Below are 26,912 nucleotides of genomic sequence, written 5' to 3'. Positions count from 1 at the left end.
CAGGGCGGGGTGGGGTGGGGTGTGGGTGGCACCGGGGGCCGGCAGTGGGGTGTGGGTGGCACCGGGGGCCGGCAGTGGCGCGGGGGCGGCCCCGCCACGTGGCTCTGGAGCGGAAGGCGGCCCCGCCGCTTCCCTTCTCCGCGGCGCGATCACCGCCCCTTCCCTTCCACCGCCGCCGCTTCCGCTTCCCCTCCGCAGCGCTCCGGTGCCGCGGCGCACGTGGCGCCCCCCGCCCGCCGCAGCGATGTTGGTGCTGTTCGAGACCGCCGCCGGCTACGCCATCTTCAAAGTGAGCCGGGGGGCTCGGGGGCGGGCGCGGTGCCTCTCGCCCCGCCGCGGCATGCGCTCGCCCGGCGGGTCGTAACGCGGGGAGCGGCCGCCGAGCTGCGGCGGAGCACGAGGGAGGGAGAAGGGGAGCGCGTCGGGCCTGCGGTGGGGATGAGGGGCAAACACGGGCGGGAGTGAGAGTGAGGGAGGGAGGCAGTGAGGGTCTCCGCATCCCGTGCGGCCCTCGCGGGGCGAGCAGGGCCGGGGCTGGGAGCACAGGGGCCGCGTTATGAGCGAGGCCTCGGGGACGGGGCTGTGGGGCTGCCGGAGGAGGCTGAAGGTGCTCGGTGGGAGAAGGAGGGAGTGCTCGGTGCCTGCCAGGCATGGCACACATCACCTGTGGCCCACATTGTCTCTCCTTTATCGGGGTGGGTTTGGTAGGAAGCTGTGCGCTCGTGGCCGTGCCCTTTTTGGCGTCTTTGGACGCACCCGGGTTTGGGAGTGTTGACCCCTTTCTGTTCCTGGCCGTACCCTCGTGGATCGCGCTCCAGCAGAGCCGCGTTGGTGCGTGAGGGGGCGCGGGGGAGCCGGGCAGCGTTCCCGGGAGTGTGCGGCTCACACTGCCCTGGCCTGGGGCGCTTCCCTACAGCGGGCCGGGCGCGGAGAATGTGAGGATCCCTGCAGGASTGCCCGTGTCTCCACCTCGCTCTCTTCCCAGAGATCTCGCAGATCTCTTCCCAGATCTTTCGCAGATCTCTTCCCAGAGCTTTGCCAGCCTCCTGACCGGGTGGTTCGGGGCTGCAGCTTCGTGGGGCTTTGAGCTTTGAGCAATCCTAAACGAGTRCTGCTGTAGTGCTGTGCTCCCTTCTGACTTTCCCCTTGGTAGGCTGTTGGTCCCTGTGTAGTTTCACCAGCTTTTTCACAGTTTGACCGTAGCATCTTTATTTTTCTTCCCTCCAGCTTAGTCTTGGGGTTTAGCTTGCGTGAACGTGAATGCTGGTGCAAAGAGAGCACCCCCTTGTCTGCAGCAAAACTGCACCCTTGCTGCTCTGTGGAGCACCATATCTTCTTCCTCTGCCCTGAAATCTTCCTTCCTCATTGGAGTGAAGCCGTGCTATTAAGGCAAGGAGGATTTCAAGATGTTGGTCTTGGGAAGAAGACAGAAGTACTTCTAAAAGTAGATTGCTTCTGTTCTGTGCCTGCCTCTCAACACCTCTGCCTGTGGAACTGATGTACATAGAGCAGTTTCCCTGAAGGTTTTGCTCACTGGATGTTCTCAAAGAATAGTATCCTGTGCTTTCAAAGTTACTAAAAATTAAAAARAAAATCTTGAGCAGGCTGAAATCTCTAGTGTGGTGAGCCAAGCCCTTTCAGCCTTTCACAGGAGCCAGGAGAGGCTGAAAATAATGAATAATTTAATTTCTGAAAGCAGAGTAGGTAGACATAATGCAAAGTTAGGAAGAGGGACATGCAGGGAGGACTGCAGAGGTGCTGGAGTGTTTGCTGCAGGGCTGGGCTGGCTGTGAGGGATACACAGTGTGGCTGGGGAGAGGTGAAAGCTGTCTGCTGGAAAAGAGTAGTTGCAGTATTTTATTAAAGTATGTATTTTGAGAGAAGCTGTGGTTTTCCATGCTGAGTCTCTTGTCAGCTGCCGAGGCTGGAAACACTGAAACCTCAGCCACAGTGCCTGTCTACAAGGAAAAGCTCAATCACACAGCATTCCTTCCCTGGACAGGGCAGCTGTTCAACTGCAGATTTGTGTCACTGTTATACTTGTACATTCTGTATTGAAATGTTCTCTGCAGAGTTTAGCTACTTTTCTTTTTTTTTTTTTTAAGCAGTCTCTGAAAATTTGACACCACTGGGGATTTGGGGTGTTTGTTTTTTAATTACTTGAAAGTTGGACAGATTTTTGTTTCTGAATTTTGGGGATGGTCATGGTCACCCACTTCCTTTTTGGCAGTGACCACAAATGTTTGTTGCCAGCATAAATGTGCTCAGTCTGCAGGCCTTGGTGGTCAAGAACTGTCTTCTGGAAGCTGTGTAGCTCTCACATGTTCCAGGTGCTGCTCCCATCAGAGGAGCAAATACTAAGGGCAARTGGGATATAGCCATGTTCTAGATCTTGGAAGACTTTCTATCTTAGTATCATTTACTTACAATAATCTTACTCTCTGGAAGGACAGATTATCTGTAGGTGTATAATTTTTATAGGCTATGAGTCTGGATTTTAGCAGTTTCKAAGTCTTTACTTTCTCTGTGTGCCCATGTCTGTTTATAGAAGCTGAAAATTCTATAGGCCTCTGTATAGGTAAGATGCACTGGAGGAAAGAATTGTCCAGCTGAGGAAAGGAAGAGTTGCCCAAAGTTTTCTTTGCCTCAGAGCCCTGTAAGAAGTTAATTACTATGTTTACTTACTCAGCTACTAATTGAGTTTTWAAAAAGACAACCTCCTTCAACCAGGGTTTAAAAATGTGCCAGGGAGCAAAATTCATAATATCACTGCACTGAGTTAAATTGCAATTGTGTTGGATTTGCATTGTGGGGACAAAACCAGAAGATTTTTGAGCGAGATATAAAGAACACAGTGTTGTAAAGATCTTGACTATTCCCCTGAGCAGTTTTCTGGGAATTTATAGTGCAATCTGCATTTTGTGAAATGTATATAAGGCTCCAAGAGTGTGTTAATCTTGTGCTGTTTAAAAGATGAGGGGATCCATGTGTACAGGATGGGATTAAGCATTGCTGTGTTTTAGATAATTCTTGGCTCAGTTGATGACTAAGCTCTTGTGACAACTCTTTACAGGGATGTTCTGTTTCTTTGGGTTAGCTCTGATCAATAAAAATAATTTGGGGGATCACTCCTTCCTGTTAGGCTTCCCAGACGTTTTATTTTTCCAAAGCAGTGGCAACTTTGGTTTTGTGTCACTGGGGTCGTGAGTGAGTTCAGAGGAGGAGGTGGAGCAAGCCCAGTTTTGATAAGTAAAAAGAGGATTATGTGCCAGGTCCAGGAGGAAACAGCCATTATTGAAGAATTTCTGTAATTCAGGTGAAAGTAAAAGCACTGCACTACCATGTGTCTATCAGTAGGGTAAAGCTGCTGAGAGAATGGTGAAACTGGAGATCACTGAAGTTGAGTTTCTTGACTCAATCAGTGTTAACTAACTGCAGAGTGGTTGGTTGCACTGTAAATGTTTCAGGTCTTGTGGATTGAAGATTGTTTGAAAGTGAACTAAATATGGTTATGTGTTGTGTTTTTTTTCTTGCAGGTTCTGAATGAGAAAAAGCTCCAAGAGGTTGACAGTCTGTGGAAAGAATTTGAAACTCCTGAAAAAGCAAACAAAATGTAAGCAGCTTTATGTGGGGATAGTAGTGTAGGTTGTGGAAGGACATGGTTGCCCATAGTTATGCACATCTGAGCCAGAATGAAGTATTGTTTTTGGTTTTCAGTATTGTAAAAGCTGTGAACAATGATAATGTGGCATTAGGTACTCTGAGACACAATGGAATATCAAATGAAAGAAATACCTTACGGTGTAATTAAGCAGCAAAAGTCACACAGGTTACCTTGTGTCACCRAAGCAAAAGACTGAGTGATATTTTAAGGTGATGTGGGTGCTTTGACAAGAACATCCAAGCTTGTAATTCTGGAAGTATCTGAAATGACAGTTTTTTGTGCTCAAAGGAAATTCTTTTGGGAAAGGTAAGTTTAATCCAGATGAAACTATGCAAATCACTGTGAATTGAGAGCTAGTGTTGTTGCCCATGCCATCAGTTAGAGTTAGCACCACTGCAGAGCTGCACAGGGATTGTAGTGTCTGCTGATCAAGCTGGCCTTTCTAGCAAATTGCCCTAAATCTGGGAACAGTGGTGAGTTCCTTCCAAGTCTGTCTAGGGTGTTTTTATTGGAAGATTTCTAACCAAATCTAATTTGATTATAATGGATGCATCTGAAGGAGCTGTGCCTTGTCATTCGTATCTGTCCTGTAAAGCTTTGTAACAGTATTTAGAGAAAAGGCTGGAATGTCCTACATCTGCCTGTTCATGGTGTGGTCAATCTTGTCTTGGAAACATCATTTTGGCTGCTTGTTACACAGGTTGTGGCTCTTAATGGGATCTCTACTCTGATAAAAATGATTCCTCTTTTACCTTTCTGTAAAGGCATCAGTGTAAGCCTGAGGCTTCTGTTGGGATCTGCAAGTGCTTAACTCAAGCATTCAGCTTTATCTGTGACCTTGCTTCCTTTGCAGATAYTTGACTCACAAAGAGCAGTGGTTAATCAGAACAGGATTAGTCAAATCCCTGTCCTTGACAAGGAATTTACTGGATTGAGATGGCTTCTTAACTGTAACTGTATATCAACTGTGTATCAACACCACGGACTGTGAGGGGAAGAGGCAAGAAGCTGTGCCTAAGGATTTGACACAGTGTGGTTAAACACTGTTCATATGATTTTTGGCTCTGGTCAGCACTTAGGGCRTGAAAGAAATTTTTGTTGTTTTAAGCTCAGCTCAGAACTTGTATTCTAACATCTAATTACAGGGGAGGACTTGAGRATTCATGGGCAATGAATCAGTTCAAATTTGAAGTCTTTGAAGATGCATTTGGTTGAAAAGCATGGTAAATCTGAGCTGTGCAGGCTCTGCATTCCACAGAGGCAGAATATTTCTTTTTGAAGAKGAGTGGGAAGATGCTATCATCAGTCAATCAGGGTGCAGTGTTGAAATTTAAATGGATGATGTCTGTCTTTAAATATGAACTACAAAGCAAAAAGGGGGGTTAGTTTTGCTGGTGGTGTTGGTCCAAGAAATACCRAATCAAAAATATTTTTTTMTTTTTTCTTTTATATAACTATTGTGGGACCCAGTTGAAAAGTCACACYAGACTCAGTTGGCCAGTTTAGTGCTCTCACACTTTTTGAGGATCTGGATACTGATCTCTGCTCTCTTGAAGCCTTAGGGAAAAGAGAGGAACTGTAGAGACAGAGGCAGAAAAAAGATAAAAAGGTTCTAGCATGTGGTTTACGTACATTCATTTACACACTTTCRTTTTATTTCTGTAGAGTAAAGCTGAAACACTTTGAAAAATTTCAGGACACAACAGAAGCACTTGCTGGTAAGTGAGTTAACATTATTTTTACCAAAAAACCAAACGTTCTTATAAAAAAGAAAATCCTATTATGCACTACTTCACTCATTACTTACCTCTCTGTGTGCTCTGTTTATTTTTTTAGCTTTTAAATTACAGTTTTTTCAAAGTGAGCTATTTTTGATGGTTTGTGAGGTCGCCTATCCAGTCTATACTGTAGTAAAGATGTAATAAAGTCTAGTTTTTTCCTTCAGTGCATGTTTCCCAAACAGCTTACAAATGAGCACCATTTAAGTTTTGACTGATAGATATAGTCTGTCTGTTGTCAATGATGGATTCTTGTTAAAGCTGAATATAACTGATTTGAGTCAACATTTCGTCACTACCACTGAGACAGCAGACAGGTATTAGAGAACAYTGATTATAACAACCACCTGGTTTTTATGGACACCTTATGTCTGTGGTTTTCAGCCTAAAGAAAGGTATATATTCACCTTAAAATCAGGAGTTTAAACAAAGTGGAAGGCCTTGTATTTGATGATTTTTRCTAATTTAAATGCTTGATGCTGTGGCCTTGTTTGAACAGGAATGATAGGAATTCTAGGTAACAATTCMGAAATGGTGTGACAATTGCTGCTGAATGTGCTGGTATGAMATTAGTAGGAGGATATTCCAGATCRCATTTRTAACTAAAGAACAGTTCTTCMWWTTGTGATGTGGTYRGGATAGCTKATAAAGGRAGCAAAGAAGCAGGAATGGAGACACTACCATCAAACACRAGATGCAAGTAAAAGAACTGAGATTGAAGCTGCTGTACCTTCTTCTCCATGGCATGTTTTTTGGATTATGTGGCTTTTGCATAGGTTTGGATTCAGTTCATGTATGGTTAGGCTGATTAAAAAAAAAAGGAACAAAAAAATCCAAAAATTTCTACTACTTTGTTTCAAGTTTACTTTTTTTTTTTCAAGTTTACTTTTATCTGTGAAACAGAGAGGTTCAGACTAYTTACATCCCTTTTATTTGGAAGGGAAGACTGTTTTAAGTGGGTTAGAAGCTATTGAACAGCTTGAAAGGTGGAAAATAATCTGCATTGTAAAATTGTTGAGAGGAAACTCARCATAGCACTTAGATTTTACTCTTASATGTCATTAAGATTSTGGAAACCAAGAATCACTGGCTTCTGCTCTTGTTACTGGGATGAAGATGTATCAATCACAGAAGTTCAGTGGAGCACAGAGCTTACTCTCAAAGAGAGTTGTATAAGTGCCTGCTTAAAATATATTGTGTGGGATTGTAAAGCTTCTACAGATCTATTAATATTTGAGAATGAAGAACATCCTTTAAAGATTCTCCTGTCTGCATGCTGTATTAAAAGGGTCTGTCTGACTGCCCAGTCAGCATGTTTGGCATCATTCCTGGGGCTTTAGATTGTACATTATCATCACCAGAGAATGCAAATAAAGCCATTACTCAATTTAGGCTATCATGATTGCTGCCTAAGGGACCTRGCAAATGGTTGGTTAATTAAATGATACACAAAATATTCCCATATAACCTTGTCTTTGGAAATGTTAAACATGTATCTGAAGCATATGGCATGCTGTTWGTAGAGATCGTTAAACAAAATTTGCAAAAATAGAACTGAAAACATATGGAGAAAGGAGAGGCATCTAGGAGAAAAGTTTTTTGATTTTGGCCTTCCAAGGAGTAAGTGTRTAATGTTCTTCTATTTTGATTTTAGGTGCTGCGTGTCCAAAGTGGTATTACAGCTCAGACTAGAGCTGCTGTGGGCAGTTAAATGCATGAAGTTAGGAGTTATATTTTTATAGGTTTTAGGAGGGGAAAAAAACTGCATTGTTGGTCTTTTTGTTTTATTCAGCATCCACAGCTCTTGTAGAAGGCAAACTCAGCAAGAACTTGAAGAAAATTCTCAAGAAGATAGTGGCAAAAGATGCCCATGAGCAGTTGGCTGTGGCAGATGCCAAACTTGGAGGTGTCATAAAGGTGATRACTGATTTTACTGTTCTTCCTTTTGTGCTACTGAATTGTTAAAGGCAGATTCCAGGGATTTTGCAGTTACTGGCAATGGATTGTGCTGCCAATGCTGTGTTTGCAGCATAGAGGATAGTTAATCCTAGTGTGTGTACAGAGAAGATGTCTTGAGTTCCCATGTGGCTGATATGGTAAGAATGACTGAGGTGTTCAGGTTGATTTGATTTCTCTCTTAAATATTAGTTAGAATCCCAGCAAGTTAAAAAATCAATTTTCCTAGTGATTTAATCAGAAAAAAGAGTGGGAGGAGGAACCAACCAAAAAGCCTGAGCCAGGCAGACTCACTTATTCCTCACCAGCAGATGCAGAGTCGTAGGGTGATGACTTATTGTTGTGTTGGGAGTAGGCACCAGGGTTCCTCAGTCTGCAGGCCAAACTGTTTCTAGTAAACTTCAGAATCTTGAATCTTAAGTTGGATGTTCTACATAGCAGGTAGAGCATTAATTACAAATTTGCTCTTCAAAGTGGAATATTAACTGTGTGGGGAACTGGGGGTGTCAATACCTKGAGCAACAGAAATGGATGAAACTTGTGATCATGGCATTGCAGTGGGAAAACCAGTTACAATGACGTAAGGCTGCCAGAAGAAGAACTTCAGAGGAATATTGTCTTGTGCCTGACTTTGGACCATTGATTTCCCCCCCTACAGGAGAAGCTGAATTTGAGTTGTATACACAGTCCAATGGTTACAGAGCTGATGAGAGGAATTCGCTCMCAGATTGAAGGGCTTATAACAGGGCTCCCTTCTCGAGAGATGGCAGCAATGTGCCTGGGTCTGGCACACAGGTGAGTTCCTACAACAGCTCTGTTTCATCCCATGTCTGCCCTRTTGCTGTGTCCCTGGCTGTGCTGTGCTGCTTGAAGTGTCTCTGAGTATGTGACATGGTCTCATACTCTSTAAGTCAAGATTCTTTTGTATCTGAAATTTTGTTTTAGAAAGGAAATGTTTTCCAGTTTGCACCCACCCTGTAGGGAAAGGCTTCATCTTCACCCAAAGATGAAGTTGGCAGCTTTCCTTTTCGTGTTATATACYTCAGGATTTCMTCTGGAATGTGTCAGGAGCAGWMAAGTGAGTCATTTAAAGCTCCATYGCCTCTAACACACAAGGTGGAGATCCTGGTTTGCTGATTTATGCCAGAATAGATACCCATATAATAGATAATGCAAATATTAAAGGCAGGGTTGTTCTTCCCACCTTGTTCTTGCTTCCATTTTGGTGTAGTGGAGTAATAGTTAAATACAAAGTTGTTGGATCACAATGGGATCAGGCATCCATTAGCGAGTAACTTTTTAATCTATATTCTGACATGAGCTTGTTCTGTCACAAGCCATTTACAAGTTAGAGAAGTGCTTTGCCATACCTAATTCTTTAAAAATACGTGTTTGCTTAGAAAATGTGCATTAATATTGAAAAGACTTTTAAGATGCAAATCCTCATTGATACCAAGTGTCTTTCACTGTAGCTACAGAGAAATTCTAAATATTCATTAAAGCCGGATGGTAATGGGCTTTCTGAGACAGTGAGAATCTGTTCCAGGAAGTTTCTTTTGTTGCTTCACATTAGTGTTGCTGGTATTTGCTGCTGGGGAGATGCAGTTTGGTGGATTGCCTCCAGCTGCTGCTCAACTGGAGGTGCTCTTGGCAAATGCTTTTTGTGGGGAACCATGCAGAAAAACCAACCAAGGGCCAATTTCCTGCCACAGCACTTGAGTTCAGTCTGCTGCAGGTGRTACCAATAGCCTTACCTTTCCCTTTCACCCTGCTCACAGGGTATGTGAGTGGACACTTGTCAGAGCTGTTGTGAAGCTTGTGTCAGTGTGGCTTCTGGCCATAGCTGAGAGCAGTCAGTCACACAGATCTGAGCTTGGTTTGAATCAACCTGTGGACAACTGTATTTATTTTAAAAAGGAACAGGAGGRGCATGTTCTGCAACAGGATGTCAGGATTCTGATGAAACTGTATTTCTGTCTCCTCAGCCTTTCCCGATACAAGTTGAAATTCAGCCCAGACAAAGTAGATACCATGATTATCCAGGCAATTTGTAAGTATATTGAGAGCTTAAATTATTAATGGATTTGGCTTAGGATAGCTGACTTCTTTACATTGGTTACARAAAAATATTGATGTCAATTTCCTTCTAGGCTGTCTTCATAAATTGGGCACTGATGCTCAGCTAGGCATAAAGCATGTCTTCTTAATAATGTTTTCCACAAGCAGGAACATTTTTAGGGTGATACAATAAACTGGYGTGCACTTTTTCTTAGCATAGAAATCAGTTGAATTATAGGCAGTGTTCAATCCTCTAAGGGCTTTCCTTCCCAACATGCTTCCCTTCTGAGTAGTGCAGGGAGAGTGGGCCCCACAGGACAGCATTTTCTGGCCCATGGTTTAGGTGGTATTTTGTGTAGTGGACAATGTAGAAATAGACTCTTGCATTAGGCATGTCCAACGCATTGCAGTGCATAACACTGCATTTTGTCTCCTTGCTTTCTAAATGGAAAACAGACTGAAATTGTTAAAGCAGTTGGGAAAGCCCATTCCTCATTTTTCCTTGAAGACATACACRTCGTAATCTGCACGCTTGCTGTGAAGCAGTGGTGACAAATCCTCTTTGGAATACTAATTCCCAGACTGTTGCCAATGATGAAACGTAGTTAAACTGAAATTAATGATGTAATTCAGTTCCTTCGTCACTACCACTGAGACAACAGATGGGAATGTTGGTATTGCATTAGCAGGAAATATTTTAGCCTCAGGGCAATAGCACTAGTAATRTATGCTGTAGATGCTCTACTCTGGTAAATTATAGATCTGGTTATTGGTCATATCTGATAAATGGTGAGCCTGTTGGCTTTGTATTTGGTATGTTTATATTATAACAGCAACTAAAAGGTTTGATCTTTCAAATCAAGTAATGGAATACAAGATCAGTCTGTTACCATTAAAACATTTTTTCCTGAAAGTTATCTGGATAACTGCATTTTACATCAACCTTGTATGTAGCACTTTGGCTGACTGACAGGAAGGATAACTGGCTGCTGCTTCACTTCAAAGGGAATGTGCTTTGCAGCTGTTACAAAGTCTGTCCAAGACAGTCCCAGTGATAAAACTTTGAGGCCACACTCATGGGAATCCTAACATTCCCATAGTATTGTGCCTGCTATTATGAAGTTTTCTGAAAAGTAAAGATTTCTAGTGTACTGCAGTSTGGTTTATACCAGTATTTATAGAGTGGAATACTTCAGTTAATATATCTTTACACTATTTAACTTTTTTGGTTAGAGAGTACCACATTTTTAGGTTACCATTTTAGAAAAAGAAATCCGTTCTTCTTTCTTTTAGCTCTTCTGGATGACTTGGACAAAGAACTGAATAACTACATCATGCGCTGTCGGGARTGGTATGGTTGGCACTTCCCTGAACTGGGCAAAATCATCACAGATAACCTGGCATACTGTAAATGTGTGAGGAAAGTTGGTGAGTAGTGAGGACAGCCAARCCTGCAGCGTGGGGCATGGAGTGGGCATGGCATGAGTGGCACTGCTGTGGAGACCCACTCACTGCAGCTGGTCTTGACCCCGTAGCAATGGTAGGGTAAATAGGGCCAGGTGATCAAGAGGCTATGTTTGTATCTGGATGTTGATGTCATTTGCCATTTGGAAGCTGAAGTGAAAGTTAATGCCATGTCACCAACCAGTTCTTCATGGATCACCAGCACATCTACTTAAAATCACTGTTAGTCAGCAGACCAGTTTGAAAAAATGATGTAAAGAAAAGTGTTTCCTTTTTCTGAAAGTTCCTGGAGACAGAAGCTGATAGAATTACTCATAAGAGCAGAAAGAATGACTGCTGTATCTTGGACAACACCTCACCTCTTGGGGTCATGTGCTCGGTACTGATTTTTTTTTTTTTTTTTTTTTTATTTTCTCTTGGTTTTTTGTGGGGATTTTTTTTTGTTTGGTTGTCTGTTTTTTTTTTTTTTTTTTTTTTTGGTTGGTTGGTTGTTTGGTTTTTCTTTTGTAATAATGGAGTCTGCAGTCCGGAGGAAGACTTGTAGACTTGTGGTTTTAAGGGAGCTTTTTTTCTTCCCCCAATTGCAGAAACAATTAAATAGGTTTGGTTAGCGGTGACTGCGTGCTTCCTGGAATTCTTTTCTTATAATATTGTGACTGAAAATTTTGCAGCTACTGAAAAAGTGAAGCATGCAGTGTTACAGAGTATGGGTTTTCTGGGTTTTTTTTCTAGTTTCAGTTTTAATATTTCCACCCATTCCTAACTGGTTTAAAGTCAGAACACTGACATATATTTTAGGAATTCAGAATAGTGTGATGACAGACTTGACTCACTGTTTTTATTTTGGCCTTTTATCTTCATCTGTTTCTGTGCTTTTTTTATTAGTTCATCTCGCCCCCAGTACAAACAAGCTTTCATCTGTCCCTTACAGGAGACAGAAGCAATTTTGCTTCCTCTGATGTTTCTGACATCCTACCAGAGGAGATTGAGGAGGATGTGAAAGCTGCTGCTGAGATYTCCATGGGGACAGAAGTATCAGAAGAAGACATAAACAACATAATCCATCTCTGTGATCAGGTATGTACACAGGGATGGATARGAGTAGACTTTAGAGACTACTTTAGCCATTTCAGAACCGCTTCTACCAAGGAAAGCTTTTTCCCAGGGCAATGCTTACACTCTTGTGATGGCAGTGATGATTCCTAGATGGTTGCTTTCCTGATGTTTAGACATGAGGGTGCACAGTCACTACCTCATCTGAGCCATCTCAGGCTGTTGATATCTACAAAAGGCTTTCTGCAAGTGGCAGTCTTACCTTTGGGAGGAATTTTGCTATCCTTGGGCTTCTAAGTGTTTGAGATAATGGCATTGTATAGGCTCTTTTTAATCTGTCACGGTGGAAGCTGGGTGATAACCCCTGAGTTAAAAATGGAGCACTGAAACTCCAAAAGAATTAGGAGTCCTATCCTGCTCTTGTCTGGATTGGGTGTGGACAAACACCCTGTGCCAGTTGGATCTCTTTACCAGGGAGAGGCAGGGTTAGGAGTTTTTGGTCTAGACCAGGCTCCGCTTTTATGTTCATTCTAATTATGTGTATTTGTATGGAACAARTAAAGAGCATATATCCCATTACAAGAGAATGATGGCGAAGATTTATGTGAAAACTGAATGTTCCAGGGTTTTGTCCTAAAAAAAATGTCMTTACTAAGTATTTTTGTTCTGCTTCACTGTCTTTGGCATGTTGTCAGCTCCTTTATCAGGAGTTTTGCTGAGAAGATAAATTGCATGAGGGAATAAGCAGTACAGATYCTATATACTTTGTGGCTGGAGTTCTGCTCTGGGAATATGCCCTATATAAAGCTTCCTGCAGTTCTGGCTCTTGGCTTGTTAGCATTTTGCAATTTGTTAGTCTCCTACATTGTAAAACTCAGCGCTTCCTCATGTCACTATATTTCTCTCCTACTATTTTTGGTCAGCTAATACTGACTCCTGTGACCAAACTGTCTGTGCCAGGTGATTGAAATCTCCGAGTATCGGACACAACTCTATGACTACCTGAAGAACAGAATGATGGCCATCGCTCCTAATCTCACTGTCATGGTGGGAGAACTGGTGGGAGCAAGACTCATTGCTCATGCAGGTGGGTTACAGTCACCAATGTGAATAAATTTTAGATGACCTCATCAGAGGTTTTCTCCAAGGAGCTGGTCAGCTGAAAGCATTATGTAAACATCTCATGGTAAATGGGGCAAAGGCAGCACTTTAGGAATMGTGAGAGTACCAGCATGAGCTTGGTGGTAGTCTGTGATGACAAAGTTCTCAGTTGGCCTGAATTCTTTTTGGAGTGTGAGGGCAACTTAAGTCACTACCTCTTCTGAGACACTTACCGAGCCTCCTGCTGATAGTTCGGTCACTTCTAAGGTAAAAATCCAACATTAGGCATTTATAACCAGACTGGCTCAAGGTAGTAGCCTTATTTCACTTTATTTGTGCTGCTGTTCTGTGATGACATGTTCTTGCTGTCAGACTGTCAGGAGTAGGCATTATTCCACTGGAATGTGTTTCATTGAGTCAGCCTTCCTTCCTGATGCTGTAATCAAACCAAGACAGTTGAGGCATGAAAGACTGAAATGGTTTACCTGKCCTTCAGGAAACAAAAGTGAAACCCTGCTCATGAAAATAGATGGCTCTGAGCTGCTTATGCTATTCAAAAGCAGGAATCTAACCTAGCTGCTTCTTTTACTACTGCTGTGTCACCTCATTCTAGGTTCCCTCTTGAATTTGGCAAAACATCCAGCTTCAACGGTTCAGTTRCTGGGTGCTGAGAAGGCGCTCTTCAGAGCACTGAAGACTAAAAGGGACACACCTAAGTTTGGCCTTATCTATCATGCCTCCCTGGTGGGACAAAGCAATACCAAAAATAAAGGAAAGGTAAGATGTAGAGTTCTTTATAAGCTTGTTTTTTTTCCAGAGCATTAATATCTTGGGCTTCATGATGACTTCAGCTTCACAGTTAGGCTCTTTCCATGGCTTGCTTTACTGTATTGTTTTGTGATTATGTGGAAAATACCACTGTCTCACAAATCTTTGAGTATCCTTCATTTCTGTGAATGGGATTGTCCATTTGACATCTGAGCAATAACAGATGGATTCCTGCTGAGTTAGGATGTAACACAGGCTTTCTCAAGGGGTGTGTTAGTACTTTTAAGTGGTAGTAAATTTAGGTGTTGCAAGTTTTAGTCTTGCTTKGAAATTGGACTCTTTTTTATGCTAAAGTAATTTACAGCTTGATCTTAAAGCTGAGTCTTTCCTAATGCAGATGGATGAATATGTGTTAGAATTGTGGAKAAAGCTGGAAATTACATTTCAAACTAACCTGATCTAAAAGTTGGGGAAGATTAGGAAATGTGTAACTGACCTACTGTCTCAAACRTTTCCCTTTATTTATCAAGGAAATAAGGTGTTACATTAACAGTGTTTCACTGTTGAATGAATGATATACTAATTATATTTTTGACTAAACGCTCTATTAAATGGTTACTTTGTTCTTTTGTGTGTGGGTATGGTTTCCAGATTAGAGTGAATCATTGCCTTATGTTAAGTCTTAGCATTTAATATTATTTTTGTCTTTTCCAGATTTCTCGAATGCTGGCAGCAAAGACTGCCTTGACTATTCGTTATGATGCCCTTGGAGAGAACACCAGTGCTGAAATGGGAGCTGARAACAGACTAAAAGTAGAGACGAGACTCAGGCTTTTGGAAGAGAGAGGGGTAAGTCTTACAGAGAGCTGCATGAAGCTGACATTCTTGCTCAGGGTATGGTTTTCTGACACACTGCTTTTTGACACTTCTCCCTCAGGTGTGTGTCTCCCTTACCCTGTAGTTTCTCCCAGCTTTGGCTGGAGTGGCCACGTGTGTGAGTTGGCTGCAGGCATTTGTKTGTCAGCTGTTCTTTGACAGTAAAYKAGATGAATAAGATCTTACCTTTACATTCCCTACATCTCTACGAATTGCAAAGATAGCCTCATTTCTTCATAGCTTCTTTCTATCTACCTTAGAAGGTATATTGGTGCTTTCTCCCCGTCTTTACTTCCCCAGAATCCAAACACTGGTGGTGATTAGTCTTACAGAGCTTTCTCTGTAGCTAAAGCAAGATGTTATTCTGAAAATTGCTGCATTTCCCTCCCACCACCTAATGCAYATCCTGCCTCTCCACACCCTCTGTGCCATGCTGCCACACATCAGCATGGTGTGCTGGGAGAGTGTAGGGTCCCTTTCCTCTTTTAGGTGGCATGGCTGCTGCATGTGACCTTGTGAATGACCACAAGGTTCAGCCTTCCAGGCTGGAAGATCTGATACCAATGCTCTAGTACTGGCATCACTAGAACAGAAAAGAAAAATCCAGAAAAACCTGCCCACTTTCTTCACAGGAGGTGAAACTTCCCATCGGAACAAAGGCAAGGAGACATATKAACACCAAAAGACAAACCAAGCACCTGACAAGTACACATTTAATTTAGTTYAGGGCCTGTGTTGTGGTTTTAAGGGTGGCTTTATGCCAGCCATAGTGTGATACCTGCTCTGACATGCACTTATTCTTGCAAAAAGAAAAAAAGTGCACTAATTTGAGCTGCTTTTGGGAATTTGGAGGTACAATGTTAGGTCAGTGTGTCTGTGGTGTATTGGATCCAGTACTAGATGCCCTTTACTTGAATTGGACTCTTAAAGAGCAGCATTAGGAAGGCCATTCTCAGCTACACTCCCTGCCACTACTCTACACTCAAATGTAAAACTGGTGCAGATACACAAGAGCCTGACCCGCAATAAATGTCTGTCTTTCCATCTTTAATTCCTTTCAAGAGCTGTAGACCTTGTGTTGTGAATTGTTTTCGTTATGAGTAATTTGTTTTTCATGTCTAAATTTTTCTTGTAGATAAGAAGAATAAGTGGCACTGGAAAAGCCTTGGCCAAGACAGACAAGTATCAGAACAAGAGGTGAATAGTTTTTCCTTTCAGCTTGGCTGAGTAAATACAACTCTCCATGTTTTTATTTCTGAAAAGCTTTTTGGTTGTGGGCTTATTTGACTTAAGATCCAGAAAACATTTTCTGTGGTTTTTAAACATTGATGATAAGAATTTCCTTTTCCCAGATTTTCTAGTAGTGAATTACTGRCATCATCAGATAGCAAGTGCTTAAGGTACTACCAGCAGCATCCCAAAAAGCTGGGTGTTAACATACAGCAGCTTTCTGTTATATTAGCAGAGTCAGCTATATGATTCTGAATGAAATAAATTGGAGAAAATCAGATTATGAATTAATTTCTTTGACATMTCTAGGAAACTGTCCTAGAGATGTACTTAGCCATCTTATTCTTAAAAAMTGGGAAAAAAACAGGCACCACAGGTTTTGAGCAAAGCTTCATCTCCTTGTTTAAGTCTTGTATGTCATAAGTAACATGTCTTAAGCAATAGATAAGGTCTGTGAGGACTCTGGACACTGTTAGAAGAGTTTCTGGTGCCARAAGTGACACTGTAAATTGCAACTGGGACAGCTGAACATCTGAGGATTTGAACAGGGTATTATTAGTCTGTGCTGTGACATCTGGGTTTATTGCTTAATTTGGTTGCAGGYTTCTTGCTTAGCTTGGCCTGCTTATTTTGCTGAGCCTTTGGCATAGAGAGGGCAAGAGCTCAGCAAAATCAGGGCTCAGTGCTCATTCTGTGAGATAAAAAATAGCACTGTTGCACCCRTCTGCAGCCCCCAAACATCTTTCTGGAGCCTAGCTGTAACTTTAGTTTCCATATGCCAGGCATTTCCAAGTGTAGTGTTGGCTGTGATTTCTGGAGCAGCTTTTGCAGACTGTAGATGAAGCGTCAGGATGTGTCAGGAGGCAGGAGCTGAGGGAGGAGGGTGTTGGAGAGACAACATAGATGCTGGGGTTTGATCTCTTGAAATGAGGAATCATGAACTCCTGCCAGGACATGTTTCTGCTGTTAGACATGCTTTGCAAACATGTCTAGRTTTGGGGAGAATCTGAAGATAGTTCCTGGTTATTTGGCATAATCTGGCTGCCTAAAAGGGAAACTAACYCAGTACTTGTCAAATTGTCCTTGTAATATAAAAATGGCAGTACTGGCTGTATGGGGTTGTTAGGCTAGTGTTCTAATGAGATTGGCAAAAATCTTAGTCTTGTATGGAACTATGGAGTCTGTATGAAATTAGCTAAATCAGATTAACAGAAGTTAAATGCGAGGTAGTTTTTAGAGAGGAGGTTCAAGTGAAGCATTTCTGTATGCTTTCCAAAAAAGATGCAAGAGGTACTATATTTGTCTTATTTATGGTTTTGTGGGGTTGATTTCGGGTTTTTTGTTTTGTTTTTAATTAGCASTAGTGTTATGACAATGACAAGGAAGCCAGTGAGCTGTCACTTGGGTTTAACTGAAGCAGAGTCCACTGTTTGCAAAAGGCTGCGTAATCAGTTTCTGCAAACCCATATGTAGTGTTAATACCCATAAGAATAATTTCCCATGCTTRGAGGATGAGTTGATGGTACTGTCYRCTGGCATTACCACATGCTTCCCAGTCCAGTCACTTAGTCCCAGTTGCTTTTATAACCTGTGCAAGGTAGCTACATCAGACTCCTCTTCTAGAAAAATTCAGATGCTCATTATGTGACTGGGGAGGAAATATTTTAGACTTTGTTTTAAAATTCCCTTTTTCTTCAGTAGAAATTCTGTTCTGAATAAGAAAAAAAAATGGCTTCATTACTATTTTATGGTTGAGTGACTCCTTACAAGTTCCARTTAAAGAGCAGTGATTTCAGGGTGGCTGTTTCTCTACAGCCTGTAGAGGACTTTGGGACTGAACAAACGAGCATGCAATAACTGAGAAGAGGCAGTTTCAGACACAGATTAGAGYTTTGAATGTCTCATAAAGTCAGTGGGTTCAGTCAGGTGGTACAGCCATGAGCCATAACATTACACTGCCTTGTCTGAGAGTTTGCCCTCTTAATGTAAWGGTGGAGAGGCAGTGTAGAAAAAGCAAAAGTAAAGCTACTTCTAATGCTCTCTGTGTGTGTGTATATAGAAATATGTATTATTACCTCTAAAGTACAATTATAGGGTAATATACCAAATACAATTCAATAATATACCAAATGGTGGGGAGCTGAGTGCTTGTGACCATATGGCTATGCTGGATAGGCTTTCAGTATCAGAGACATCAATTTAATGGGTAATTAAAGTGCTCTGTAGAGCCTTGAACAGGTATAAACCAGGATCAAGCTCTTAGTTTACTGGTATCTTTTTTTTCAGATCAGACAGCTTGGGGTAGGGTATCTCTTCCATAGCTGTGATTATTGATAAACCAGCTGTGGATTGAAGGAAGGGCCTCACTACCTGGAGATGTTTTGTTAGCTGAGCAAGACTGATTTTCAGGTATTCTTGGTAGGTTTTGTTGGAAAGTTTGTGTTCAACTGCAGGATGTTACCCGAAGGTTTGCTCTTCTTGATACTTAAACTGACTTTTTTCTTCATAACAGCGAAGTAAAAGTATTTGACCCATCTGGTGACTCTACACTTCCCGTTGTTTCCAAGAAGCGCAAAATTCAGGAGGTGGATGAACAAGACACAGAGGTTGCAGTGAAAGCAAAGAAGTTCAAAGCAGAGATGAAAGGTTGGTTGCTGTACCTGTGCTGCTGGCATGTTGCTGTTTGCATCATGCAATGGGGCTTACATTTACAGCCCGCCACAGTAGCTGGGTATTCTCCTTGGGTATGACAGCATATTTAAAAAAGGTGATGATTCTTTATGGACTGACACCAGACTGCAGTCAATTTACCAACATTTGGAAACATAAAAGAACATCTAAAAACAAAACTWATTTTCTGCAGAATTTCTTGCTCAGCAGGTTTGTATTTAGTATATGGAAGACAGAAAAGCAGCTCTGTAAAACCAGAAGTTGCCCTATTTTCTTTCAAAAATACTGTTTTATTCTGTCTAGAAATGTGTTCTGGCATGTTTCAACATATAAAAAGGTCAGAATTTGACATGAAATGACACTTGGAAATTTCCGTCTGAGTTTACGTAATACAATGAACAATTGTTATTCTCTGGGGGGCTAAAATTCAACTATGGCCACAGTTGTTCTTTCYTTCTCTGATAAGTTACTGTGTGAAGAAAGATTTTGAACTGCAACTTCAAAATAATCTAGTTTAACATTGTGGTTCATTTTAAGAAACATTCTGTTTTCACCAGTGTGTRACTTGGGAGGGGAAAATAAGGGAAAAAGAAGATGGCTTAAAGCCACTTCTGTGATACACAGAGCCAGATCTGGACACGAACCTCTCACAAGGTTTGCCAGCTACCCATGCCTGCAGCAGGTGAGGGCTGTCAGAGCCTTCTCTTTCTGCCTTTYCTGCTGCTCTGTTCTAGAGGATGAGAGTGTAGATATTCTGGTTCAATACTTCTTCATGCTCAGGTGGTGCTGAGCTGTGGTCWGTCCAGACACCACTTAGTTCATGGTGTCTGTGTACATGGCTGGAGCAACTCGCAGGAACCTGAATACAGCTGRGAATTAAAGTTGCTTTGGAAGGAGAATCCTTTGTGCTGTGAAAGATGTGTTCCCCAGCTTGTTCTCTTATACTCACCATAATGGGAAAAGGACATGAGCACTTTAGAGGCTTCAACTTTGCCCATTTGCTCTTGGAGAATGCAGATATTCTCACAGCTTTTGATTATCTTTTGAACKAAGTTCATTTGCTGTAGCCAGAATTGTCCCCTTGGGCTTCCCTTGCATTATCAAAGCAAGTGTTGATGTCTCTCAGCCTACACTTCCATAGTTTAAGAAGGATATTTCTGTTCACAGTTACTTTATTCAATGGTTTGTGCTTTTATACACAAACCTCCTTGTGTTTGCTTCATTTGCTTTATTGAGCAGAGGTAGAGGGATTTCTCTGACACCTGCTAGACAGACCATAACCTTGCTGTTTTCCAGTCTGATTTCTGTGATTGCCCAATGTGYTAGAGAGGGCTTGGTGATCCTAGAAGGTTGAGTAGTTCAGCAAGTCCCAAATACACAGAAGAGTGAAGAGGAGGTCCCAGCATTATGATTTATGTTGTATGTCCACTTGAAGATGCATATGAGCCTTTATTGTCAGCTTTTCTTGGCTCTATTCTTTTTTGATGCAGTGCTSTATTCAGCTTTTGCCTGGTCAGAGATTGCACATCCAGACAGTGTGTTGTGAAAGAAATCTCTGCCCCCTCCTTCCCCATGCTGTTTGTGCAGCTGCATGATAAATGGGGTTGGTGGAAAAGTAGTCCCAGAAAAAAAAAGCATTCTTCAGCCAGAATTTTCATTTGGTTTGTATTTCAAGAAGAAGGTGAAGGACAGGAAGAAGCTGGGAAGCTGCCACTGAAATGTGTTAGTCAAATTATTGCTTTTAATATTTGTTGTAAAGGGGGACAGTATTTTGCATTATGCTAGCCCAAAGTGTAAATGTTACTGCAAGATGAGATGTGTGGTGTTTTCTCTCTCCCTTTTTGGGACRCACCAATGGCAGTACTTTGGTGGGAACTGGCAGGTGGTTGGGGATTGAGATATGACTTCAAACCATGTTCAGCTTTTATMCCTGTCAAGAAACCAAGTGGAAGGGTAGTGCCTGAAACAAGATATAATCCACTTAAGGAGCTGTCTGCTAAAACCTGTTTTCATGTTGGTGAAGGGAAATAGGGCAGATGTTTTTGTGACTGTGGTCTCTGAAGTTGGATGTGGCCAGACAATGCGTGCTACCAGCAGGACTAACCAGAGCCCCCAGGAAAGCCATCAGCTTGCATTTAGCATCAGGGTATAGCAGCAATTAGTGACTTGGGAAGGTATTTCTTGAAAAGAGAAATACCTTAAATTATGGAGTTAATGGAGTGAACCCTTGCAAGATACAAAGCCCTAAATGATAGCAAAGCTTGACAGGATGTCTTTAGTGATAGGCAGTGCGACTTCATTCTGTACATGTGGARCATGATCTGGAGGAGGGAGGGTGCATCAGGACATCAGGCTTGTGTGTAAAAGCTTAGACAAAAATGGTGGAAAACGGGTGAGTGGAACTACTGCTGSTGTTCTTCAGCACTCACAGGGCTGTCAGTCAAACTGCTCTTCAGAGTGCTGCTTTCTGTGCCAGATAGTCAAAGCTATTGGTTTCCTTGTCAGCTGCTGTGTAGCACAAAGAAACCCCACTGGCCTTGATTGACTTAGAAGTACTGCACCTAGAGGAAAAAAGCCAGCACCCCTGGAGCCCTTATCCTCATTCTGGCTGGGTACAAATATGTGAAATCTTGTGATGAGCTTTGCTGGAAGGCAGCTGAAATCTTCAGGGAGGACTCTGCTGCTTGCTGAGAGAAGTGACAGTGCTTGTGAGTGCCCCGTGCATCATCTGCACTGTAAATTGTGACAGGTTCCACTGCCTGGTGTGTCAGACTTGATGACATGTAGGGTAATAACAAGAAATTCTATTTTCAAGGTTACCGCCCATCATTTTTCTTGGACATGCCTATYTTACCAATCCAGCTGAGTGAAAGCATAGCAAACTATGCTAGCATGCCTCTGTTATACTGTATGGCTTTCATGTAATTTATKCTTATTTTTCAGCTACATTTTATTCCCCCATGTCATACCTAGGGAGATGAGGATGCCTATTTTTATACCTGTTTGAATGCCTTATGCTTGCACACTTTTCTCTGAATTTTSTGTATGGCAGAATCCACTCAAAGTTTTATTTACCATTTTTAAAATCTGGAATATTTTGCTGTTTTGCTTCTGGTATGTTTTTTAATGTCAGAAAACTGTATGTGATAGCTGGCTGTATTCTTCTGTAGACATGTCTAGAAATTTTTTGCCCTGAAGCCAACTTTTTTTGTCTGAAGCTAATGTTGGAGGCAAAGTTTGTATTTTTGACTCCTGGCTTGAGGAGCTAAACTTGTGATGAAGAGGTACAATCAAGGTGTTAGTAGGTTATGTGGTTTGGGTCTTTTTTTGAAATTGAACTTGTTCCTTTTATAAGTGGTTGAGTGAGTGTTCTTGAAAATTGAAATGGATTCTTTCCTTGGGGTACATATGGTAAGAAAATGACATCTTGAGTCATAACTTCAGTAGCAATTGTACATACCACAAACACCACTGGTTTCAGCATCAATTTTGTAGCTACTGAAGGATAGTGGTTGCTACGTCATGAATTTAGTCATGAGTACTCTGTGAAACTTGGTATCCAGCACTGACTCAGCTGTGCAAGTRAATTTAGGTTGGGTCTCCTCCAGTAATAGCCTGGCTTCTGCATAGGCTGTCAGCTYGGTAATGATTTCTGCTTGGTTTCTTTACTTAGGTATTCCTAAGACTGTGAGATGTRTTCTAGGAGTGAGTGGTAAATCACAGTTCCATTACCACTGTGATTAGACAGGGCAGCTGTTGATGAATAGTTCTGAAAAGTAACTGTAAGGTCATTYGTAAATCTTACCCTGGGTTGACACTCTGCTCAGTTTATATAAATAATGTTATAAATAATTCCTGATGTCCAGGACAGGAGTGCATTTCTGCATTAAATGCTTAAAGTTTCATTGAGATCTTTGTTTTTGCCAGTCTGAACAGTCAAGAAAATTGGTCTGCTTCTTAACAACTGTCCAGCATCAAGCTAGAGAAATCACTTGTGAATAAGCTGCTGCTGGCTAAATGCATTTCTAAGGTGGGGTTTAGAGTCCTTTTGCTGCTCCTGTTTTGCTGGTAAAAACATTTGCCAAACTATGGGGATCTCTTTTCCAACGGAGTACTTGAAGGTAATTTGACAAACAAATGAGAACATGCAGGCTTGTTTTAAATTCCAGGAGCAGCATGTAGAATAGTGTTTTTACCAAAAGATGTGGGTAGTGCTGACTGAACACTGTCACTTGTGTTTTAAGTAGYTGGATATTTTGATTATAGCAGGGAGTAGTCATGCAGATAAGGGCAAGGCAGAGGGTAAATAGGAGTCATTGCATTCTCTGATGTCTCATAGCTTTTCCTTTTGCACTCACAAAAGTACAATAACTCACAACCTACCTTTCATTTTTTTCCTGTCTGTGGTACAGAAGGGACAGCTGTAGAAGATGGTGAACCTGTCAAAAAGAAGAAAAAGAAAAAGGATAAGGAAAAAAACGCTGAAGAGGAGGAGATACTGAGTGAGGAGCTCCCCACCAGCCCCACAATTGAGGTAAGGCAGAATTGCACAGCTACCTGATGGTTTTTGGGAACGTGTTCTCTCCAAAAGATAAGAGTGTAGAATGAGGGATGGGGRGAAATTCATATATGTATAATCCATGGCATGCAACTAGTTTGTGATACCCCTCACTGTAATGTCCAAGAAGGTTTGCATTACAAAATAAGATCTGGGAAGTCTGTGACTGCAGTGTCTCCATTCCTTTCCTGTCCTCTGCCCACTCCCAGCTCTTCTCTCTTTGCATCTTTTCTAGTGGGAAGAGCATCCCTTGGTGCCAATCCACAGGCATCTGTCTCAGCTTCAGGGACTTGTAGGGAGCACAGCCTGTACCTGCTGATTTGCTATCTTCTAGCAACAGCAGAGCAGATGGGACCATACACAACTTCTTGCTTAGTTTTGAAATCCTATTCTTAACAAAGGGTTTAATTTTCTCTCCTTTTTGTAAGTCAGCTGCAGGGGCTGAGGGCAGTGCTGAGCTTGTGGCAGTGTGGCAGGGGTGAACAGGCAGTGCATTTAGCAGTTGAGGAAGGACATCTCCTGGGTTGTGCTTTGCTGGGCATGGCAGCTGAGGTGATGCTTTGCTTGTGAGCCTTGTTGCCTAGCTACATGTGTTGCTTTGCTTTTCCATGATGGTTTGCTCATGACAACATTTGTTTGTTTGCAGAATTCAGAGAAGAAGAAGAAGAAAAAAAAGAAAATGAAAGGAGGTGAAGACTGATGAGGAGTGGGGAAGAACACTGGCCCATAGACAGCTGCTTTGGAGTAGCATTTCTCAACATAATTTGTTTAGCCTCTTGTTGAAAACTAACTTCCCTGTGTTGCAAGAGRGCAAGGAGATAAGTGTGATAGCTGTCTTTTCCCTGGAACAGGATATCCTGGTGTCTCTGCTCATTTAAGAGGATTATTGGTTTCTTCTTTTTAAAAGCTCACAATAGATCCTCTTTTCACAAGCAATCTCCACTGATAAGGAATTAAAACATTTTTATGGAGGTTTTATGTGTCTGTCTTTTAACTTGTTTGCTTGTTTTCTATCCAAGAAAGTAAAGTTTTAAAGTTCTATGTGTGTAAATGTTCTGTTGCAGTTTATTCTTTAAACATTTCAAAGGTTGTAATATTCTTAAATTCTCCATAAAATGGGTACAGGTATCTATGCATATTATCAAAGATAYATTGAACTGCTGAGATGTGTTATTGTCTGCACTGTAGTTCTCTTGATAAAGCCTTTTTAAAGCATCTTCCAAATGTTTTGGTTTTGTTGCACTGGCTGACAAGGTTCAGATGTGTGTTTTGAACAAATATGAGGTAGCTTTCAAATTGCTTCATGGGGTTTTTGGCAACTTTCCTTACTTGATTTTAAAAAAATAACAAAAAAAACCTACCAAAAAAACCCCACAATAAAAAACAAGGCAAAATTGATTCTTCAGCTATCTGATAACGAAGCAGAGAAGACAAGTGCTTTATTAGTAGCAGAAATCAGCTATTTGCTAATTCTGCTGTTCTTGTGGGAATACAGATGCACTGAAGTAGCATCATGTGATCAAGACTCTAAAGGTCTTATGGTGGAAAAGGAAACAATTTTTTTAAACTATTTTAAATGAATGCTTAGCATTCAGTTTATTAATTAACATGAAGTTATTTTTTCCTAAGTGTAGTGGTAGAGTATTACCTAAGCAAAAATTCAGCTTCTTCAGCTAAACATTTGGTAACTCTGCAGCCAGTATGGTGGTGTTTTACTCTGGAATAGAGATTACTGAGCACATCTTGGTACTGAACTGCTCCTGGCTTATTGACTTGTTAGTGCAGGTGGATATAACCAAATCCCTGATGAGTTTGGTAACAAGTTATTAATGCACTATTCTGCCACTAGCCAGTATATGAACTGCCTTTTTTTTTCCCTCAGGAAGGTTGTAGTGAGTTTAACTGCTCTAATTGAGATTGCCTGGGAATACTGAGATCATTCTAGTTCATTTGCTTTTTGCTAGACTAGTAAGATGACTTTAAGCTGTAATGTTTAAATGGGCAGCAAAGGTATTAAAAAGTATTCATAATGACATGGAAGACTTGACTATACATGCCTTTAGATTTTTTTTTATTGTAAATGCATTTTCAAACAGCAATCCTTACCAGACATGAAGTTCAATTTCCTCTGAACTATTAATGTAGTTGCTTCTTCAGAAGTATTAGATAAATTATGTATGKGCTGTTCAGAAACTGTCCTATATAATTTACCCTAATCAAAAGGTTTATATGAACATCAGTTGCTTAGTAAGTCTAATCAGTGGGATMAAAATGGAGAGAAGTTATTTTTGTGTGGCCACTTTTTCCTTCCTTTTCCTTATTCCTTTGCTAACAAGGGAATGAGATTTACTTCTTTCCTTACATAGCACACTGGTTTATCATTGCAAGCCAGTGTCCAGTGCAGGCCAGCTTCCCTCTCACRAGGCAGCCCAGTGGAGCTCAGTCATGAAGCAGCATGTCTTTCCCTCTCCTGCCCCTSTACTGGCAATGTTGATTTTAATATTAAATTAATTAGAGCTTCTACTTCATTCTCTTTCAAAATGTGGGTGACCCAGAAATACTGAGTGGAGAAGAGGAAGTAAATTTGAAGTTCTTCAATGTTGGATAGACCATACACTCACCTTCCTTTTAAGGAGGTAAAGATGTAAGTATTATGGGTTCTGGTTTGAAATGGTAAAATCCTCATCTTCAAAATAATAAGCCACATATCCCAAAGGGCTGCTGCTGAAACACTGATAAGTGTATTCAGCTCAAGTGCTAAATATGATCAGTGAAAATAAACAGTGGTGATAGACTGCAGTCACTGTAAGCCAGGTCACTGCATTTTAAGTTGCTTATCAGTTCAAGCAGATAAGATTGGTTTGCTCACACGATTTTCTACAAAACGATGGTCTGGGCATTTGTGTACAGTCTTGCACCTTAAAATAATAATAAAGCCTACAGTTATAGCTGGGAAACACTACAACCTCTTTGCACAAAGAAGTGGTGATTCTGGCATAAGAAGCATGGCCTTTAATTGAGGCCCAGACCTTTAATGTTTTTACAGTAGATTTGAGGCTTGTACAGCCCCTCCTGTAAGGAATAATTGTGCATCAAAGGCATTTATGTAGAGTCTGGACTATAGATTACTAGTTTTTGTAACGGAGGTGATTCATCCAAAAATGGATCTTTTACTTTGTTTATTGATAAAGCAAARCCAAAATCCCAGAAGTAATATTCGAGTAAGGATAGAGGCCTTGAGTATTTYGCATTCAGAAAGAAGTTAACCAGACTGATGATGGCATTTGAAGAAAAACAGACCTGTGGTACAGAAGGAGCTAAAATGATAAGTRTGATCCTTATAGCATTTTACCAATAGGGGTTACTCTAAACCAAATCTAGCAGTGGAAAATGGAAAGTGGAAAATGGAAAATAGGGCTAAGCCTAGAAGAGTGTGAATGAGGGTGTTTCAAAGGGATGGTTGGCAGTTTGAAAGGGATATAACATGGCCTGGCAAAGTTAGTGGTTCGGTAGTTGGATTTTGGTGGGGGCTTTTTTTTTTTTGGTTTGGGTTTTGTTTTGTTTCTGTTCAGGTTTTTTAAGTGGAGTTTTCTGCTTGTTTTTTCCTGCTTTGGAATTGAGCAGCTGTGCATTGTGCTCCCATCCCTGCTCTGCAGAATGAGCATCAGAGTGCAGGGGCTGCTCACTGCTTGTGTTGGGCACCCTCTCACCAGAGACATCATCCAGCTTTTGAGTT

General features: G+C 41.4%; 1 protein-coding gene and 4 non-coding genes across 5 annotated transcripts; all 5 read left to right on the top strand.

Moving 5' to 3' along the window:
* Positions 1 to 168: 168 nt before the first annotated feature.
* Positions 169 to 25,223, top strand: NOP58 (NOP58 ribonucleoprotein). The gene is made up of 15 exons (XM_057375735.1): positions 169 to 289; positions 3,537 to 3,613; positions 5,330 to 5,382; positions 7,235 to 7,359; positions 8,057 to 8,193; positions 9,384 to 9,448; positions 10,750 to 10,884; positions 11,852 to 11,997; positions 12,934 to 13,060; positions 13,688 to 13,851; positions 14,557 to 14,691; positions 15,854 to 15,915; positions 18,461 to 18,594; positions 23,031 to 23,152; positions 23,823 to 25,223. Exons 1-15 carry the CDS (start codon positions 245 to 247, stop codon positions 23,874 to 23,876), a joined length of 1,581 nt encoding a protein of 526 aa, XP_057231718.1. The 5' UTR covers positions 169 to 244; the 3' UTR covers positions 23,877 to 25,223.
* Positions 5,671 to 5,759, top strand: LOC130579167 (small nucleolar RNA SNORD70). Its single transcript, XR_008965957.1, has one exon. It is a non-coding gene; the product is annotated as a small nucleolar RNA SNORD70 (small nucleolar RNA).
* LOC130579168 (small nucleolar RNA SNORD70) lies at positions 10,035 to 10,122 on the top strand. The gene has a single exon (XR_008965958.1). It is a non-coding gene; the product is annotated as a small nucleolar RNA SNORD70 (small nucleolar RNA).
* LOC130579170 (small nucleolar RNA SNORD11B) lies at positions 12,105 to 12,188 on the top strand. The gene has a single exon (XR_008965960.1). It is a non-coding gene; the product is annotated as a small nucleolar RNA SNORD11B (small nucleolar RNA).
* Positions 13,218 to 13,303, top strand: LOC130579169 (small nucleolar RNA SNORD11). The gene has a single exon (XR_008965959.1). It is a non-coding gene; the product is annotated as a small nucleolar RNA SNORD11 (small nucleolar RNA).
* Positions 25,224 to 26,912: the final 1,689 nt, after the last annotated feature.

This window comes from Malurus melanocephalus, unplaced genomic scaffold (assembly GCF_030028575.1).
Source record: "Malurus melanocephalus ecotype Western Australia unplaced genomic scaffold, MMel_1.1 scaffold_257, whole genome shotgun sequence".
Classification (NCBI taxonomy): domain Eukaryota; kingdom Metazoa; phylum Chordata; class Aves; order Passeriformes; family Maluridae; genus Malurus; species Malurus melanocephalus.
The sequence above is the reverse complement of the archived record's forward strand: the minus strand, read 5'-3'. Positions and strand labels throughout refer to the sequence as shown.